The 21946-nt window shown below is 41.9% G+C and overlaps 1 protein-coding gene across 1 annotated transcript; it reads right to left on the bottom strand.

The window, feature by feature from the left end:
• Positions 1 to 1207: 1207 nt before the first annotated feature.
• On the bottom strand, positions 1208 to 21585 carry LOC132208249 (probable G-protein coupled receptor 139; the record flags this gene model as incomplete). Its single annotated transcript, XM_059643910.1, has 4 exons — positions 21264 to 21585; positions 16788 to 17234; positions 3321 to 3470; positions 1208 to 1294 (listed from the first exon to the last, which is right to left on the bottom strand). Coding segments are annotated over exons 1-4 (1006 nt in total), but the record flags the coding sequence as incomplete, so codon positions are not given.
• Positions 21586 to 21946: the final 361 nt, after the last annotated feature.

Genomic DNA, 21946 nt, shown 5'->3' with positions numbered 1-21946 from the left:
AGACAGAAGATAGGAAAAAAATGACACTATGTTGAAGCAGAAGTAGGTAATTCAGCCCATCGAGTTTGCTCTCAGTATTCAATGAGATCGGAGGTGATATGATAATCCGAAACACCACTTTCCTACCTTATTCCCCAACACTTGATTCCGTTTTTGATGAAAATACCTTATCTCAGCTTTGAATACACTGAGCAGCCAGCCTATTCAGCATCTGCAGTAATTAAATCCACAGAATTCAGTACACCCCAAGAGAAGGAATTCCTCCACATCTCAGTCTGATAAGATGATTCCTTACTCTGATCCTTGACTGTCAAAAAAGGAGGGCCAATCTCCCTGAGTCTACCCTGTCAAGCCCAATGGAATCTTTTGTCTTTCAGTAATATCTTGTCTCATTCTTCTAAACTGCAATGAGTACAGGAGTAATCTGCTCAATCTTATCTCCTGAAAAAATTTCTCCCCTTGTCCAGGATCAATAGTGTTAAAATTCCCTGAACTGCCATTCTAAAAGTATGGGGACTCAAACCATTCACAGCATTCCAGGTGTGATCTGACTAGTGGCATATACCGTTTTAATAAGCTAACCCCATTCCCTTGAAAAAAATGTCAACAGACTATTTACCTTCCAGATTACCCCAAACCTGGATGGTCGCTTTTTTGTCTTTTAAGAAAAACGTCCCACAGTTCTCTCTGTAATGCAGCTTTCTGCAGTGTTTTTTCCCGTGAAAATAACAGTCACCTCTCCTAGTTTTATGTAGACTAGATTAGATTATATTCCCAACAGTGTGGGAACAGGTCCTTCGGCCCAACAAGCCCACACTGCCCCTTGGAACATCCCACCCAGACGCATTGCCCTTTCACCCACACACCCCTGAGCACTATGGGCAATGTAGCATGGCCGATCCACCTAGCCTGCACATCTTTGGACTGTGGGAGGAAACCGGAGAACTCGGAGGAAACCCATGCGGACACAGGGAGAATGTGCAAACTCCACACAGACAGTTGCCAGAGGCTGGAATCGAAGCCGGGTCCCTGGTGCAGTGAGGCTGCAGTACTAATCACTGAGTCACCATGCCAAAATACATAAACCTCAATTTTCCCACATTATATTCCACCCACTGAGATTTTACCTGCTTGCTAATCCTTTTTCTATCCATCTGTAGTTTTGTTGTATCATCCCCACTTCTTGCCTCCATCAATTTGGTGTTACCTGCGAACTTGGCCACAATACGTTCACTTCTGTCTTCCAGGTGATTAGTATATATTGTAAACAATTGTGGGCCCAACAATGATTCCTCTGTGGGAATACACAAGTTACAATATGCCATCATGAAACTGCCCTCTTTGATTCGACTCTCTGTCTTCAATTCATTATCCAATCCTTGAAAAATATCCTTGACTAATAGATATCCCCAACAGCGTGGGTTCTTGTGTTGTTACTGTATGAAGTAGTCTCATATACAATACCTTACCAAACGCTTTTTGGAAATTCAAATATATTTCATCTGTTGGTTTCCCTCTTCTTTATCTTGCATGTTTCTGCCTGAAAATAATTTAATAACAATGTCAGCTATGATTTCCACTTCGTGAAATCATGTTGACTCTTTTTAATTCTTTCATGTATTTCTGAATGCTCTGTTATTCCAACTTTAATAGACTCTAGCATTTCACAATGAGAGACCAGGTTTTGAAATTGAGTAGAAGTTGTAGGTCTGGGCACTCAGAAAAGGGGGCTTTGAAAGCTACCAATTGCCATAAAGGCCCAAATGGTGCGCCTGTGTCCTTCCACAAGGCAACCTGCCACCTGGTCTGGTCATTGAGGCTCTGGCCTGAATTGGATGGCAAGGGTTGATGGATTGGTTAAAGAGAGAGGTCTGGAAGGAGGACATGGTGAATGAGAGGGGTACGATCGACCAACAGATACCATAACTTTAGCCAAAGCCCCCAAACCAGCCATTTCCAAAACCATGAAGGACAAGACTTACATGACCATTGCTAACTCGAAGCTCTTTCTCAGTCACACAATGCCCCGACATCCTCTGCAGGATAATTAGAAACTTCCTCTAATTCAGCTGAGAACCTGGGAGCGTATTCTATGCAGGAGAGATGTTAGGAATCACCTCTGTACAAAAACGGTTGTAAAGGGGTGGTAAAGTTTCAGAACTATCTTCCATAAATGGCCGTTGATGCCAAACACTCAGTTGTTAGTTTAAATCCGAAACAGATAAACTTTTGTTCAGCAAAAGTATACAGGGATGTGTTCCAAAGGAGTTCGGTCTTTGTATCCTCGAGATTGAATGGCCCTAAAACACTCCTGACTCTCCTTCAACTTTCAACTTTCCTGTGATCCTGAGCCTATCCAACACTCTGCTGCCGATGCGCTTACTTGCACTGAGTCTTGTTTTCCTCACTCTGAGCTTACTGAGCTGAAGCTCTTGCCATTTGAGAAAAAGCTACATTTTGAAAAAAAAATCTCATCCTTGTTTGCAAATCCCTCGATGATAGCAACTATTCCCATCTCTAATCACTGCCGGCCACACAATCCCTCAAGATATCTGCCTAATTTGTCTCATGCTAATCTTTTCCGCATGGTCAGTTAATCTTCCCACCAATGATGGACTTTGGTTCAGTCCAAACCTGTTTTAAAAATCAAAGCAAGAAGTAATTAAAGTAGGGATGCTGGTTCAAACGATGTGTTGTAGCTGCTTTATGTGGGCGCCGGTGGGCCCCATTGTGGTTCACAGTGACAACATTCACAGCGAGTGTTGGTTACTTGAGGAACTCTGGCTCAGATTAATGAGCTGGAGCCTGAGCTCTGAACACTGCCACGCATTCAGGGGAGGCAATGATCTAGTGGCGTTATCGCTAGACTATTAATCCAGGCGACATTTTGGGGACCCAGTTTTGACAGCACATAGTGGCATTTGAATTCAGTAAAACATCTGGAATTAAGATTTTAATGATGACCTTGAATCCGTATTTGATTGTCGGTTAAAAACAAAACGCTAATGCCCTTAGCACAGCACTGTGCTACAGGAGTGTCATTCAAGAAGGGAGAATGCAAAATAAGAGTAGTTGTAATCAGGGATAGTGTTGTCAGGGAAATAGTCACTTCTTGGTTGCCAGAAACAGGAGCCCCAAAGACTATGCTGCCACGTAGTGTTTATGCTCAGGATATCTCATCCTCCTCCAGAGGAACATGGAGTGGGAAAGGAATGGGTGTGTTGTTGACATAGATAGAAACGAGGAACGAGATTCTGCTGCAGTCATATGAGCTCAATTACAGAAGTCAACCAAAAGGGTAATAATCTCTGGATTAATACCTGATCCATTAGAAGGCTTGAACAAGGACAGCAACAGTAAAGATTTAAATACTGGACTGAGATTGGTGTGGAAGACATGGGTTCCAATTAACTGGACGTTGACATCAGTACTGGGGAAGGACGGCGGGGTTTTGATGGGACAGACTCCACCTGAATCATGCAGGGATCATAGTCCTGGTGAATGACATAACTAGAGTCTGTGGATAGGACATCAAATTAAAATCATGGTGGCACAGGTTCGGTTGTATGGAAAATTATAGAAAATGTTAAAGTGAATGGGCTCAACTCAGATTAAAGTTCCCACAATACGTAATAGGACTGAATGAATGGAAAGGGTCAGGAGGCTAACTTCTGGCAGAGAAGATAAGGGGAACGACTGTGAGAAGAAGGTCAGGCAATGTAGGGCCAAGGGTGCTGTACTCAAATGCACACAGTAGATGATGTAAGGTAAATGAGCGTGTAGCACAGATTGACATTGACAGGTGCAATGTTATGGGTTTCACAGAGACGTGACTGCCAGGACATCGAGTCTGGGAACTAAATATCCAAGAATACATGTCCTACAAAAAGGTGGGCCAATGTGCAGAGGGTGTGATGTTGCCTTTTTCCGAAGAAATGAAATTAAATTCAGAACAAGAAAGAAGACAGAGTCACAAGGCATAGAATCCACGTGGATAGAGTTATGGAACCACAAAGTAAAAGAGAGCAGGACAGATCTTGTGCACAGGCCTTCCAGGAGTCTTCAGGATGTGGGGAAGAAAGTATAAAGAGAGAGAAAAGGCATGTAAGAAAGGGACTATTGCAATATTTATCAGGGACTTCAATATGCAGAGAGATTGGGAAAATCAGGTTGGCAGTGGACCTAAAGAAAAGGGATGTCTGAAATCTGTAAGAGGTTTTAATAGAGCAGCTTGAGATGGACCCTATTCGGAAGAGGCAATTTTGTATTTAGTGATGTGTAATGAGGCAGATTTTATTAGAGAGCTCAAGGTGAAGGAACCCCCGAGGAGGCAGTGACCATAATGTAATAGAGATCATCCTGCTGTTTAAGGTGGAGGAGATGGAATGGGATGTAACAGTAGTACAACTGAGTAAAACTAACTAAAAAAGATATGAGGGAGGAGTTGGCCAGAGATGAAGGAAGGAGGAGCCAAGGAAGACAGTGAAGCAGCAATGATAGGGTTTTCGGGGATATTTCAGGGGACACTGCAAAATTGTGAGTCCCAGTTCAGGAATTCTCTTAAGGTTAACATGCATGCTGAGTTGGCAGTTCGGAAGGCAAATGCCATTTTAACACTTATTTCAAGAGGCCTAGAATACAAGAGTAGGGACGTACTGCTGAGGCTGTATCAGCTTTGTGCAGACTGCATTTGGAAGATTGTGTCCCGTTTTGGGCCCTGGATCGAGCAAGGGTGTGCTGGCATTGGAGGGGGTCCATAGTAGGTTTACAAGGATGATCCCAGGATGAAGGGTTTGTCATAAAGAAAGCAGTGAGAACTCGGTCCACATATGATGGATTTTAGAACTATAAACGGGATGTCGGAAGGATAGAAAGGGAAGCACAAGAGGAGGAGGAGTGGCATTTTTGATTAAGGAAAACATGAGCTCTGTAACTCAAGAAAATATTTCTTGAAGCAAACAGTGATCCCCTTGATGGGAGTGTACTATTGACCCCCCAACAGTAAGAAGGAGACATAGGAACAAATATGAAAAGAGATCTCAGGAATATGTAAGAATAATAAGATGGTAAAAGTAGGTGATTGTAATTTTTCAAACATTGACTGGCACTGACATCGTGTTAAATGTTTGGAGAGTGAACTATTTGTTGAACATGTTTAATTTTATTTGGACTGGAGGCCTGTCACCAGGGGTGTTCAACAGGGATTCGTTCCAGATCCTCATTTTCTGTCATTTATATGAATGATTTAGATGAAAATATAAAAGGCATGGCTAGTAAGTTTGTGAACGATACCAAATTTGGTGGCATAGCAGACATTGATTACAAAGGGATCTTGATTAAATGAGTCAATGCACTGACAAACGGCAGATGGAGTTCAGTGTGGATAAATGCCAGGTATTGGTACAACAAACAAGGGTACGGCTTACATAATTAATGGTAGGGCCTTGGGTAGGATTATAGAACAGAGGGATCGAGGGATGCACGTACAATATTCTTTGTAGTTTGTGTCACATTCGGACAGGGTGGTTAAAGAGGTATTTGGCATCCTTGTTTTCATTGCTCAGTCCTTCGGAAATAGGAGCTGGGATGTTATGTTGTGGTTGTACAGGATATTTGGGAGGCCTCTTCTGGAATACTGTATCCAAATCTGGTTGGCCAGTTATAGGAAGGATATTTTTAAGCTGGAGAGTTTTCAGAAGAGATTTATCAGGAAGTTGCCAGGTATGGAAGGCTTGAATGACAAAGAAAGGCTGGATAGCCTGGGACTTCTTTCACTGGATTGTAGGAGGTTGAGAGGCAATCTGACAGAAGTTTATAAAATAATGAGGGTCTAGTTAGGGTTAATGATATTGTCATTTCCCTCGGATGGGGAATTTCAAGACAAGGAGGCACATTTTTAATTGAGAGGAGATACACTTTAAAAATACAGGAGGGGCTTTTTTCTCACAAAAAGAGTGGTTTGCATGTAATATGAACTTCCTGAGGAATTGGGAGATATGGGCAGAATTACAGCATGTAAAAGGCATTTGGCTGAGTACATGAATTGGAAAGGTTGGAAGGGATATGGGCCAGGAGCAGGCAGGTGGGACTAATTTTGTTTGGGATTATGTTTGGCATGGATTCATTGGACTGTTTCCATGCTGTATGATGATCTAAATGTTCCTACTAGAGAAGGAGCAAACTTTGACCTTGTCTTGGGTGATAAGGCAGAGCAAGTGGCATGATGGAAACACTTAGGAGTTGGAATAAACTATAGAGGTGAGGATCAGTATTATCAGGAATTAATAAATAAGGATGGAGAGTGTCGGAAGCACAGTGCACAAGAAAGTATTAAAAGAGAAAAACAAATCAATACAACTTATTTAAAAACCTTGGACCTAAATACACACAGCATTTGGAATAAATTGATGAGCTAACAGCACAAAGATAGATTAATAGGTCTGGCCTGGTGATATTACTGAAAAATGTTGAGAAGAACTTCAAGTTTGTGGAGTTAACTGCCCATGGGTACTCAGTATTCCGAAAAGATAGAGAAAAAAGGAGCAGGAGGTGGAGTCGCTGTATTGCTTAAGGATGATATCAAGGCTATTCGGAAATGCTATTGGCATGAGGGGTCAGAATGATAAGTCAGTCTGGGTGAAATTGAACAGTAAGGGAAGAAACATCTTGGTAGGACTAATTTTCAGCCCCACCCCACAGTGCTTCTAAAGTATAAGGCATAGTATAAACCCAGAAACAGTGAGGCCTTGAGGGAAAGACACAACAGTAATTAAGTGCGGTTTGTACATGCATATTGACTGGATTAATCAACTTGTCAAGGGTCGCCTCGAAGTACAATTCTGAGAGTGAAGAGGGATTGTTTCTCACAGCAACATGTCATGAGACTATCCAGAGGACTGGCTACAAAAAAAAACAGAAGGTGTTGGAAAAGCTCAGCAGGTGTGGCAGCATCTATGAAGAAAAAAAAATCAGAGTTAACTTTTCAGGTCTGATGAACCCTTCTGAGGATTTTCAGTCTTCCTCCTACTCTTGCTTCCTTATACTTCTGCATCCCTTGCACTGCTCTTTCTGCTGCTACATACCCTTCCACTGACCATCTCCCTTCACACTCCTCTGCTTGCACCCCCGCTGTATGTCACACCACTTCCCAATATCTCCCACTTTATCATTCCTCTCTTTCCATTTTTATCCTCCGACTAGAATGATGGAAGCTGCTGATTTCCATGTTGCTATTGGTTAACAGTGAATGATGGCGTTGAAATTGTCAATGCCCAATAGGAGCAGACAACAGTGTGTGTTGGCCACTGTCCAATGCACTGGAAATGGGATCATTCTGTTCCCCATGGTACAGAGTGAAGCTTCATTCCATCCCTCTGAGATGGGCTGCCTCATCACGAACAGGACAAACGTTGCCTGACAGAATCGGAAGTCCATGCCTAAAATTGCTTTGGAATATGGTAAGGTCAGAGAGTACGTTGTTCAAACAAACTTTATTCCAAACTTTTGCCCTTTATTGTTTCAGCTGATATTCCAAAGTCATTTGAAATGAGATCAGAGTAACTTCCCATGCCACCAGTTGTATTTGACTCATTGCGGCATCTGAGACCTCGAACAAAAATGTGATCAATGGAACTAGAAGAGAATCTTGCACTGGTAATGTCCTCAACTGAGAAATGGGAAATCCAATCTCTGCAAGTTATCGTTCAAGTCACATGTCATCTTTAATAGGGAGTAAATTGCTGTTGTTTCACTATAATACGTTAAAAAAACTTCGAATCCTCTCAGAAACAGCTCAGTGCATACACCTGCACCACGTAGATTAGAAGAGTTTCAGGAAAACAGCTCGATGTCACCTTGTTGAGAGCTGTTGGTGATGACAAATAGACTCTGCCCTTGTTAGTGTTTGCCAGAACCCACGGATGAATGTGTCCTTTTAAAACTATCAAGATAATTTATATTTTCACAGCTTTGTATAAAATCTCAGAAAGGTGAAACTTTGCCAGATGAGTGTAACCCCGGGGACGTCAGGAGCACGGCATGACATTGAGGTAACAATCCCCCTGTTTTCAATCAGTTACTTTCAGAGGACTAATCGTGTGATATCAGTGCCACTGAGTTCAACCTTTTCATGGCAATTTACCTCAATGCAACACATCATCGATATGAGGGATCTTTAATACATAAAGTTTGCAATGTCTCATTTATAGAGCATTACCAAATATTTGAGAGTCAACTCAAATGACAGCCTTACTGTTCTGGTTCAGATCAGACAAATTACATCCAAAAGGGTTAAAAAAAAGAAATGCTGGAATAAAAATGTCAGATCAAGCAGCATCTGAGCAGAGAGAAACAGAATTAACTTTGTAAGTCCAATTTGATTTTGTCAGAACAGGTTCATGTCAGACTTGATATGTTAATTCTAAATCTGTCTCCAGATGTTGCCACCTTGACTCTGTTTCTACACTAATTTCCGTTTGTATTTCAGATTTCCATTTCTTATATTTTGCTTTTCTTAATGGGGGCAGATGTTGAAAGTGGTTACATTTGGGTCAATACAGTCCATTCCTGTTTCCATTAGAGTGTAGTGCTGTTTACACTTGTATTACACTGGAGTCTGTTTCTTCTTCACATTCCAGAATAAACCTTTTTGCTAATATCCTCCTAAATGCATGAATTGCAGGAAATCAACTTTGATTGGAAAGATAATTTAGAGGCAGCTACACTTCATAAGACACCGGAAATAGACTATTCATGACGACACAGTCTGTGCCCTTCGCTAACAAAGCTTGTCTCATCAGGGTCTGAAAACTTTTCGTACATATCTCAGAATAATTACAGAAAAGGTGGTGATCACTCAGCATATCATCTCTGCACCTGCTGGGAATGAGCAATATCCTTACCAATATGGTCCTGTAATCTCCCTCTACCCCTAAAATTTTGAAATCTTTGTCTGATTTTAATTCTGAATTCCCTGTGCACGTATGAACAATAGTATCAATCTGTATACCCTGTGATTGAACAGTGTATACATAATATATAATTCCCTCCATCATATTTAAATGATCATGTTGTGCTCACATTGTTGTTTGGCATTCCATCTCCCAAATATAACATGTTTCCTTGCTCTGCATTACATTACATTCTGTCTGTCAGAATCAGTGTAGGTTGAATACTGGTGACATTGGGATATCACTGTGCTCGTCTCCAGTCTCCGCAGCCACTGCCCCCATTCTGCTCTGTCTCGGAGCCAATGTCACACTCATGTCCCTGACACATTAATCCACAGGCTTTAAAGAACAATGTCATTTTACACATTTAGCTTTAAACTGGATCAAGAAATGTAAATGTTACTGCTTTAAAGCACAAAAACTGCAATGAAAAACATTGAGTGTTGAAGGCACAAAGTCACTCTATTACAGCAGTGAGGGGAACATCCAGACAATCCGCACTTCCGCTGCATGGTCAGGGAGCTATGCCCAGTGACAATATTTTGGTTGTGGAAGACTGATCAGCACAGTCACAACATTTTGCTTGTGTTTCTTTTTCAGATTGTTGGGGTGTTGGTACAGGTGTTTAGAACATTGTACACGGAGAACGCAGCAGAGCCATCTGAACTACAACAAGAAAATATCCATCATTTCCCTTCACCAAAGGCTTTCTTAGAACACTTTGTGATGGGATATAAGACCAATAGTCAACGATGTTAGCATCCAATCCAGCCCAGCTGTTATTGTGAACTGAAAGTGTTGTATTGAAAGGGGTTAACCGGAACTGTTTGTTCAGTGTCTGTGATTGATATCAGTCTCCATGGATTCTAACTGTGTCACCGGAGGCTTTCCCTCTCCTATTACGAAGGGGCTCCATTCAGTGTGTTATGCTATCACATGAGAGGAAGCAACAGCTACATCACGATCAGGGAGTAGCAGCTCCGCATAGAGGGAGAGGGGAGATCAGAATCTGAGAACAATAGACTGGAATGTTACAACAATGGACAGGAGTTTATTGTATGGTCTTTTCTATCTTACGAGGCATCGGTCAACAGTACCAAGTCGGATAAGAGCTGTACTGATGATTATTCAGGCTGGTCACTATCCTATTCTCGCTATTGTTGGTGTTCCTGGCAAGTGTCTCTATCTCTGCTCATTTATTACTTCCATAAAGTATATTCAACTCCATTGCAATTTCTGTTACCTATATTTGGCAAAGGCAGAAATTATTACCTTCAGTTTCAATTAAAACATCCTGTCAGTATCCATGAATTTCAGACTTGTCCCTCATACACATCTGAGAACAAGACTGTCCACAGTCTTGAGGGTCTTTTTCGAAAAATATCTCGCTACTGTCTCCATCATCAAACCTGTCCAATTCCAGTTCCATAATATCCCCACTCTCTCCCTCTGCCTTTGCGCTTTTGCCAATAAACCATTATCTACGCTAGACGTTATAATTCCAGCTCTTTTCTGACCTGTCTTCCAGTTACAAATATTTTGATCATACTGTTGTTCTTTTTTCCAAAGTTACTTCACAATAGGGTCACCAGGTTAGAGTAGTTACATCGCTGGGCAGGTAATAGAACATAGAACATTACAGCACAGTACAGGCCCTTCAGCCTTCGATGTTGTGCCGACCTGTCATAGCGATCTCAAGCCCATCTAACCTACACTATTCCATGTCCATCCATATGCTTATCCAATGACGACTTAAATGTACCTAAAGTTGGCGAATCTACTACCATTGCCGGCAAAGCATTCCATTCCCTTACTAGTCTCTCAGTAAAGAAACCATCTCTGACATCTGCCCTATATCTTTCACCCCTCAATTTAAAGCTATGCCCCCTCATGCTTGCCTTCACCATCCTAGGGAAAAGGCTCTCCCTACCCACCCTATCTAACCCTCTGATTATTTTATATGTTTCAATTAAGTCACTTCTCAACCTTCTACTCTCTCGTGAAAACAGCCTCAAGTCCCTCAGCCTTTCCTCGTAAGACCTTCCCTCCATGCCAGGCAACTTCCTAGTAAGTCTCCTCTGCACCTTTTCCAAAGCTTCCACATCCTTCTTATAATGCGGTGACCAGAACTATAAGCAATACTCCAAGTGCGGCCGCACCAGAGTTTTGTACAGCTTCACTATAACCTCTTGGTTCCAGAACTCTATCCCTCTATTAATAAAAGATAAAACACTGTATGCCTTCTTAACAGCCCTGTCAACCTGGGTGGCAACTTTCAAAGATCTGTGTACATGGACACCAAGATCTCTCTGCACATCTACACTGCCAAGAATCTTACCATTAGCCCAGTACTTTGCATTCTGGTTACTCCTACCAAAGTGCATCACTTCACACTTGTCTGCATTAAACGTCATTTGCCACCTCTCAGCCCAGCTCTGCAGCTTATCTATGTCTCTCTGCAACCTACAGCATCCTTCGTCACTATCCACAACTCCACTGACCTTAGTGTCATCTGCAAATTTACTAACCCATCCTTCTACGCCCTCATCCAGGTCATTTATAAAAATGACAAAGAGCAGTGGACCCAACACCGACACTTGCGGAAGACCACTACTAACTGGTCTCCAGGATGAACATTTCCCATCAACTACCACCCTCTGTCTTCTTTCAGCAAGCCAGTTTCCGATCCAAACTGCTATTTCTCCCACAGTCCCATTCCTCTGCATTTTGTACAATAGCCTACAGTGGGGAACCTTTCGAACACCTTGATGAAATCCACATACACCACAGCAACCGGTTTACTCTCATCTACCTGTTTGGTCACCTTCTCAAAGAACTCAATAACGATTGTGAGGCACGACCTTCCCTTCACAAAACCATGCTAACTATCCCTAATCAATTTATTCTTTTCTAGATGATTATAAATCCCATCCCTTATAACCTTTCCCAACACATTACCAACAACTGAAGTAAGGCTCACAGGTCAATAATTACCAGGATTGTCTCTGCTCCCCTTCTTGAACAGGGGAACCACATTTGCTATCCTCCAGTCGTCTGGAGCGGCACAGCTTATTACACGAAAGATACTGTTTCAATTCCTAACAAAGTTAGAACAAAAGCAAATTTCAAAAATAACATTCATTAAACCAGGAGCATTTTGTCTCCTTACACTGATGTCTTTTAGGAAATAAACCTATCGTTATTACCTGGGCTGGATTAAGTGTGAATTCAGACCAAAAGCAATGTATTTGGCTATATACAGCCTTGTGGAATGGTCACAGTCAGTGGCAATTAATGGCAGTGAACATATGCTGTTCTTGCCAGCATTGTAAACCTCACATGAAAGAAACAAAATCAATGGTTAAATTAAACAAAGAGCAATGCAGGAGACCTGAAACAAAAAAAGAAACAAAGTACTGAGGAAACTGAGCAGGTTTGGCAGCTTCTGTCAAAATAGAAACAGAGTTAGCATTTTGAGTCAGCTAACCATAGATTAGAACTGAAATCAGCGGGCAAATATTATGTTTTATTTTGGTGACAGGGACGTTTCCTTTTACAGCAAGAAGGAATGGGTTGAATAGATGGAGAAAGAGAGACCTAGACGAAAAAGAAGCAAACAAAGGGATTGTTGGTGATCAGTTGGGATGGAAATAAAATGTGAGATTAATTACATTTATTTTTAGCCTTTTCCCATATTCCTTAATATCATGCCCATGCAGATATGTTTCCAAGTCCCTGTTTAAATTGAGTCTGTCTTCCCTGAGTGTGGTCATCTTCATTTATTCATTAATGGCATGTGGGTGTGACTTGTTGGGCCAGCATTTATTTCCCTTTCCGAGTTGTCCTTGAGAAAGTGTTTGTGAGCTGCTTTCTTGAACCACTGCAGTCCACATGCTGTGAATTGCTGATACTTAGGTATGTCCTGTTTCATTTCTTTGAGACTTTGTAGTGAATGATGTAACTGAGTGGCTGGCTTGTTCATTTCAAAGGCAGATGAGAGTTGACCAAATTGCTGTGTGTCTGGAGTCACATGTAGGGCAGACCAGGTGACTGTGGCAGATTTCCTTCCTGAAAGGACATCAGTGAGCCAGGTCGATTTTTCCTGATGATCAATGATGGCTTCATTGTATCAACATTGTAGTTTTTTAATTCAAATTCCACCATCGATCGTGACAGAATTCGAATTGGAGTGTGGGTCATTACCTGGGTCCCTAGATTAATAATACTGAAAAACTACCGCTGGGACAGCTCATCCCCAGCATCCCCAATCAATTCCACCAGCAACAGTGGTGTTGCTATTATTGTGACTGTGATACAGAAAATTGTGCAGTTACATTGTCAACCGCTTCGATGAAGAGCGGACCCATTGATATTTCAGGTCGCTGGGACTGTGCGGGTGTGTAATGGTTTATCAGGCAGGAAAAGAAACTAAGGAGACGAAGGCATTTACAACACTGTGTGGGTGTGCCATGCAAACATGAATTTGCCTTGCTCCCATCATTGAAAATTCAGAGAAGGTTCTGTGGATAGTTTTCTCGAGCATTACTGTCTTTGCTTATATTTCCTATGTTCTTGCCTAATTTTCTATGTTCCGTCCTCAGAACCTAATACATTTATTATGCTGTGTTGTTAGTTCTAATGTGCACAACAACCTCCTGTTGGACTCTCGAACCATTGAGAATATTCTGTCCCCTTCCAAGGCAGCTTGGACCCTGGCAACCTTTAGGCAACACACTGTTCTGTTGTCTCGCAGTCAGCTGCAGAAACGTCTGTCTGTGTCTCTGACTTGATAGTTCCCTATCACAATCAATTATTTGGAACCTGAGGTAATCCTTATTACAGAGGAGCCAGCCTTGCTGCCAGAAACATGGCTGTGAGTGCTGCATTCCCCAAAGGCCCATCACACACTACATTACCCAAATCAGCAAACTTGTTTGAGATGACGATGATCACAGGAGACTCCTGCACTACATGTCTATCCCTCTTACATTTCTGAGAAGGAACCCATTGATCTGACTGTATCTGCAGTTTGTCTACCTCCTGAAACAGCCATCCATTACATCCCCTACCTCCTGTAAATTCCTCATTGCCTTCAGCTGCCACTGTAACTGATCCATGCGAACTGATAAGATTCATAACCAAACGTTCTTCCGGCAGACATATTTATCAGGAACATTGAAATTCTCCCTAATCTGCCACATCAGACAAGAAGACTACATCACTCCACTCAAAGCCATCATTTCACCTTAACAATCTACAGACCAAGGAAACAGCACAGTCTTACTGCTCTAAACACAGTACACTGGGTTAACTTGGTAGTAATTTTTTTTTTAAGTTTAATCTGGAGACAGATCTCAATAAGGCATAATCATAAAAAGCATGATACTCACTGTTGTAGATTTACAGAGTGTAGTTAGCCAAAAATAACAATTAGTTGGGAGGTGGGCAGAGATAATGGGAACTGCAGATGCTGGAGAATCCAAGATAATAAAATGTGAAGCTGGATGAACACAGCAGGCCAAGCAGCATCTCAGGAGCACAAAAGCTGATGTTTCAGGCCGAGACCCTTCATCAGCTCTCTGCCCAGTCTAGGCCCAAAATGTCAGCTTTTGTGCTCCTGAGATGCTGCTTGGCCTGCTGTGTTCGTCCAGCTCCACACTTTGTTCTCTTAATTATGTGGGAGGTGATGACATAATGGTATTGTCACATGATTACTAATCCAGTAACCCAGATAATGTTTGAGGTACCATGTTCAAATCCTGCTATGGTAGATGGCCAAATTTTTGGAGATGGCGCGGATGCTCAGTAGTTTGCACCGTTACCTCACAGAACTGGGGACCCAGGTTCGATTCCAACTACAGCTGACTGTGTGGAGTTTGCACATTCTCCCCATGTCTGTGTAGGTTTCAAAGATGTGCAAGTTCGGTGGATTGGCCGTCCTCAATTGCCCATAGTGTTCCAAAAGCATTCAGCTGCGCAAAGCAAGACAGTCACAGTTCCTACTATCTCAGTCACAGAATTTGTTGCCTTCTGGTAAAAAAAAACTGCTCCTTGTGCAGTATTGTAGGGAGTCCAGCAAAGGGTGAGATTCTTGCAGTTTCGGAACAATAGAACATAGGAGTTAGGAGAGGGACCTGGCAATTCAGCTCTTCCAGCTCGCTCCACCATTTAACATAATCAGAGTTGATCTTATCCAGGTATCAAATCCGCTCTCCTGCCTGCTTCCTGAAGACGTTCGTCGTGCTTTTCATCAGTTGGTTGATTGATTCTGTCTCCCCTTCACTCTGGAACAGTGAGTTCTATGATTCACATATCTGTGAGTGAAGTTATTTCTTAGCATCTTAGTTTTGAATCTATGTCCTCTCACTCTACATCCATTAGGTCTTGCTCGATACTGTCCCACAAAGAGGCACATCTGATTTTACTTCCATTCCTGTAATATTTTCTGCACTTCAATCAGGTCCCCACTCATTCTTCAGAACTCTGGTGTTTTGAAGATCAAGGGATTCAACCTCTCCTTGTATGACAATTCATTTACGCCTCGAATCAACCCGTGAACCTCTACTGAACTGCCTCCTGTGCAAACACATCCTTCATCAAGTAAGGAGACCAAAACTAGATGCAATACTCCAGGTGTGCTCTCGCCAAATCCTTACATAATTGTAACAACACTCCTTTACCTTTGTAATGTAATCCTTTTGTAATAAATGCCAGGATTCCGTTTGCAATTCATTACAAGAGGGAAAAACAGGGAGATAGAGAACAAAAGACTTTGATTCCCATTTGAATGGGTTCACCACCAAAGCAACAGAGACTGCATTGCTCAGAGATGAAGACACAGAGAAACACACAACCATGGACACACACATTAACATCAACAACAAATAAACTAACACACACACACACACGCAAATAAAATTGCATACAGGCATATTGTCCATGAATGATAAGTAAGCTCTGATTTACTGCTGGGTGTTGAGTAGAAGGCAGGAGATAGAGACAAAAGGAAGTACAGAGTTACCTTAACCCAACTTCTGACCTCAGCACCTGTCCCTAGCCTTCCCTGAGGAGGAGGGCCTTGCCTTGTCTCTCGCCAGCCCAGGATCTTAAATAAAAAGAAAAGCAAAATACAAAAGTGCTGCTTTGCATCATTTAATAAACGTTTTTACCATTTACAAATTGCAGTTACAGGTACAGTTATTGGGACAGTGCCTTTTCACACTGGGCCCTGGGTTTTGAAGAAAACTGAATGAAACATGCCCTGTAACCTGTGTGGTAAGTTTGGACAATTCAGCACTATCCTCGGGCTAATGTGACAAAAATAGACTAATTCATTGCTGCAAATTAAAATTGCAATGAGAAAGTACTGATTTATTGATTAATTAGTGAGTTCTGTTAATCAGTTAATTTGAGTGAAGGGAAATTTCAGCACATTCTTCAGTTGTTCTCTGAACTTAGTCTGGGTCACGACATAAATCGTAGTGTTTGTGCAGCAACTGAGGAGCTGCAGCATGAAGCCCAATTCCTGCACAAAGCGATCTAGAATGAAAGATGTATACCCAAAATTATACATCCGGATCCATACAGAATACACCATTAACATTGACCATAACAGGATGAAATTGGCCGAGATCACAAACAGTAAAATGATGGATTTTTTTCGATTTCTCATTTCTGTGTCACACTGACCGTCCCCATTGGTGTGAGCCCGGAGTCTCCTGCGGGCTCTGCTGGTCACTAAAATGTGTCTGACGGTGAAAACATTGAGCAGCAGAATCAGGAGAAATGGGAGAGTCGGGGTTAGAATGTGGTGGAGGAACTCGATTGTGACCCAGGCACGAGAGGAATAAACACTGAGTGACGCATCACAAAACCAGGGAACGTTCCACAGTGCATACTGACTTGAGAGCATAAAATACCAGAAAATGTTCTTTAAACAGCTCAGCACAGTCACTGCTCCCAGAATCAGAGTCACCGTTTTCTCACTGCAATATTGACTTTTCAGTTTCTGGCAACAAATGGCCACAAATCGATCAAAGGTGAAAGTGACAGTGAACCAGACAGAACAGTCAGAGGCTGCATAAAGCAGGATGGCGTGGATATTACACACAGGGATGTACCACAGGAAATAAAACTGTTCCTTGTAAACAATGGGAATGTGTCTCAATATCAGGTCGAGGATAATGACCAGTAGATCCGCCACTGCCATGGCCCCCAGGTAACGTCTGACACATGGAGACAATCCACAATCTTTATAAAGCAGGACGTAGATTGTCACTACATTAACTGTGAGGAAGGAAAACAAATAAATTATACATCAGCCTGGAGGTAAAGTTACCAGTTTGATTGAGGACCAAGAGTGATTTTCAAATATTTCTCTGTGCTCAGAGATGTATTGATCAAATTGGAACTGAAATGACAAAAGGTAAGTTCCGAATTACAAAAATGTGATGTAAATCACAAGACACACTAGTTCCCAAACTCTCAGTCACAAATCCATAGGAACAGATGACTTTTAGACTATTCCCACACACTCAGTCACTTGAGAGCACACACAGATGACTTCTTTACAGTTCCTAATGCAAAGGGTGAAAACATTGTCATCTTGAAGAATTCTCTCTCATTTACTTGAAGAAAAATTGAGTTTGGAAATTTCTGTCATTTAGTCTAAAATGTGATCTATTCTCTGTAGTGAAGAAATGTAAACATAGGGAAAATGTATTTACGCCTTGAACTGCCTGAGGGGATATCGAAACAGTGTCTTCTTCTCCTTGGACCGGGGTCTCTTCCCTCGGGATGTTATGTTTTGTTCAATTAACTGATGTCCGGCCAGTCACAATAAATATCAGTGATAAAGTATTACATAAAGGCCCATCTGTCCATTAAGTTTGTTGAGATCCACTCAGCCTCGTGGTGGAAATCTCTCCCCAAACTTGACTCAACTGGCACTTTGCACACAAAGCCAATAAGATTAAGACAATACCTTGATCATTTGATGTCGGATCCTAGATGTTAATATGTTTGCCGAGCGTGTGAGGTGTGATGGCAAATTTTTGTCTCTTTATTAGGTGACATCCTCGGTGTTGTGGAGCCTCCTGTGAAGTGCTATTGTCTTGTGCCGGTTTGAATTTATAAATGGAGTTAGCTGAAATTTCCCAAAGCAATCTCATGATAACAGGCCAAAGATGGTCAGGGAAATTGCCTGATAATGGACATTTACTGCACACCACACCACCACTCAGTGATGAATCAGTTCTCCTCGATATTGAAAATAAATCAGAGGAAACACTTAAGGTGACAAGGGCACAAAATGTACTCTGGATGTGGTAGTTAAATGTTCATCACCAAGAGTATCTTCAGAGGCCCACCACAGATTGAGCAGGGTGAGGCCTAAAGTACATAGCAGTCAGACTGTGGGAAACATTCTCACCAAACTACTTGTCATAGATGTATCTGTCTCTAACTGCATCTGTAAGAGCACCCAGCACACAGTTCTGGTGTTGGCAAAGTCTCATCCTCATACTTAATATACTGCCCCTTGTGTTAGGTCACACTTCCTCCTGAAAGTACAGCAGACATTGGAGTACAGGGAGGGCTGATTACTGAGCGAGAAACAGATAAATTTGGGATAAATTAGTCTTTATCAGTTTAACAGAATTAACAACTTCAGTGACCAGTGTTGGGCCCTCAACTAATGCAAATTATATCAATGATTTAGATAGGTGGAACAAATGCATTAGAACTAAATTTGTCAAAAAATGCTATTTGGGAGGAAACTAATTTCTAAACAGGAGCTAGTGAATCTGTAAAAGGATAAGAAATGGAAAATGTGGCAGAAGGAATAAATATATTTTGGGTAACTGTGAATGTGTGATTTTTTTCAGCAAGTATTAAAGGCTGTGCATTGAATAAATGAAGAGCGGTGACAGGACTTAGTGGTACAGTGTGTACATGGTTCTCTATGACCTATTCAGACATCAGAAATGTTGTTCTGTCCCCCTGATGGTCTTCTTTCTGATGTTCCGAGTGGATCCGTTGGTCTCAGTACACACGGGATATTTTGATGTGGCTGTTTGATGGTGGGGAGTGGTCTCTGGGAGGATGTTTTGAGGCATATATCGGGGATGGCCTTTATCCGAGATATCTTTCTTTCTTTCTATGTGGAGACCTGAAGATGATGGGCACAGTTGCCTGCTTCTGAATGAAGAGGCTGTGGATTCTGCCAGGACATTGGATATTCAACAACATGATGTATTGTGCATGGTCACACTCCAACATTGATGGAGTGAGAGTTTTTTTTTCAGTTCGTCTATCTCTCCCCATTGACATGTGGGTCCCACAGAGCCATGGACACCACTGGGAATATTGTTATACTGCAAAAACAAGGATACAACCAACAGCTCCCTCTTGAGGGAGAAAACATTATATTCACCTCCACCACCAGATGTGCTCTGTCACCAAATGGTGACATTGATGTGAGATAATGGATATGTCACCACTGTTCCTGATCATAGAAGCTGAATGAAACAGTGGCTTTAACAGCCGCTGGCAGCACCATCGTCCTCCTGGTGTGAGGTTGCAGGTCTTGCTGAAGGAGATGACACCACTCTGTGACCAGCTCCTTGTCCATTCGGGATACCCTCATACTTTGCTCCTGTGTTAAGGGAAGCCTGGGAAGCTGTTCTTGGTAAAACCAGGGTGGATATGGCAAATCCCGTTCCCCACGCACACTGACTCTGTGATTTCAGAGTTTCCCCTTTCTGCAGCTTCTGCTCCATTTGGGGTTCATGTTGCAGACACAGATGCTGTAACTACACTCTCCAAGCTCCAACTAGAGTTGTCACCACATCGTCAGGTCTCTCTGAATGTTTGAGGAACCTCACAGCACAACCTCCAGCAAACCAATACTAGCACCTCCGATAACTTTTCAATAACAGGAGCCAGTCAGAAGCCACTCACCTGAATGTTATTGGTCTTTTACAAGAATGCTCAAGGGATTTCCTTGTGTTACTTATTGCACAATCAGCTGAGAGGGACAAACACAGGCATTCAGTGGACAGGCACAGCCCAAATTTCAAAGACATGAGTCAAAGCTGTTAAAACCCCATCAAACATGGAGCACCACGTGAGACATACAGGAAACTGAATGGCAGCCTGACATGCAATATTTCATTGTTTCTAATCTTCACAATGGCAGCGCTGAATGAAAAATGAAGGCCAGGGAAAGATACAGACTCACACAAAGATTCACATTCAAGATAGAAACAGATAATAATTTAACTGAGAATATGCTCGGAAACATGAGGGAAAAAATAAGGGTATCTGCCTCACATAACCAGCCCAGACACCATAAGCTGGGACAGGTTGCCAGCCTAGTATGGAGAACTGTATAAACCATGCTCGTGTATCTATCTGCCCAATATGGGGATCATTGCAAGCCTTAGCCAGTATATTGATACAATAACTTGCACTAGCTAACTGCCAAACATATGGAAATGTGCAGCCAGTGCGGAGTGACAGTAACTGGGGCTCCCACGCATTTATGCCTCTATACCTCCAGTGCACTGCAAGTGTGAGAGGTATGTGTGTGTTTGTGGCGGGGGGGAGAAGTGTTAGATGTGAAAATCATTGTTTGATAGACAACACATAGGAAGAAAATTAGTTTAAATATGAACAACTGGCAGAAGTTAGGAAATTGGCAGAGAATAATTGAGAGATGCTTCATGTACAGATGTGATGATGTGCTTTAGAATATTTAAATATGGTATTACCAGGCCCAAATGCATCAATGAGTGCGCACAGGGACGATGCGTGGGGGGAGTTTTGGCCTGAGTTTGAATACGAGCTGTGGAGTATCCATTCAGATTTCATTTTGGATATTTGAACCTGGGAGTGTTAACAGCTGGTTAGAGAGATGATTGAGACAGTATTTCATAGCTCAAGGTTCAAACCAAAGGAACCACCACAATTGTGACTCACCTGTTTCCGCCTCAGACACGGGCCAGGCATGGGATGAATCAGAGGAAGGAAATGGAGTTTGTAACCAGAACAGAAGACAGTGACCTTCATGCTCCCAATATTACACAACAAGGACAATTATACAATGGATTGTGGTTCATAGCTGAAACTGACTAGGTCAACACATAGACCCACAATGGAAACTTTCAGAAGCAGAGAGGGAGAGAGTGCATGAAAAGGTTGACTAACTGCATTCTCAGCGGGAACAATAACAGGCAAGAAATTAGAGTAAATGAAAAGAAAAGTAATACAATCATATACAGTTTGTAGAAATAATAACTGGACAGTGATACTTACTAGGGACACCAACGGTAGCCAAGATAGGATAATAAAAATATTGAATAATGAAAACTGCATATTTGATGCGCCCTGATAATGATATCTGATTGTAAAATGTAGCAAGAAACCAAGCATCATCAGATAAACTTCTGTCCATTGTTGAAACATTCCAGTGTGATGTTCTCAGATGCTGATCCATTGCTGGATCAGTCCAGTCTATTGTTCTCAGATTCTGATCAAACGTTGGAACATTCCACTCTATTGTTCTGAGATTTTGATCTCTCCTACTCATCTCTGTGGAGCTGCTGATCCCTGTTAGTGCTGTTGGTAATGCTCCCATTCATACTATGGGTTATCACACCGAACAGGGCCAATTTATCATTAAATGAGTAGACCCTCCACTGGGATATTTGAAACCTCAGAGACTAACATTAATCACAGTCACCGAACAAACAGGTTCAATTAACCTCTTCCTTTCATCACTTTTCATATTACAATAAAAGGGAACATTTATTCAGTCTGGTTGGAATGTAGCAGAGTTGCTGATGGAAAGACCATAAGTCTTTCAATCTTGTTAATTTTTCTTCCTTGTATATAGGAGCAGTGTCACAACACTGAAGTGTTGTATATGTTGCACCCTGTTTACAAAAGGAGACAGGGATAAAGTAACACACCAGGTGCATAAAATGACGAGTGGTGAA

Source organism: Stegostoma tigrinum, unplaced genomic scaffold (assembly GCF_030684315.1).
Source record: "Stegostoma tigrinum isolate sSteTig4 unplaced genomic scaffold, sSteTig4.hap1 scaffold_333, whole genome shotgun sequence".
Taxonomy (NCBI): domain Eukaryota; kingdom Metazoa; phylum Chordata; class Chondrichthyes; order Orectolobiformes; family Stegostomatidae; genus Stegostoma; species Stegostoma tigrinum.
The sequence above is the reverse complement of the archived record's forward strand: the minus strand, read 5'-3'. Positions and strand labels throughout refer to the sequence as shown.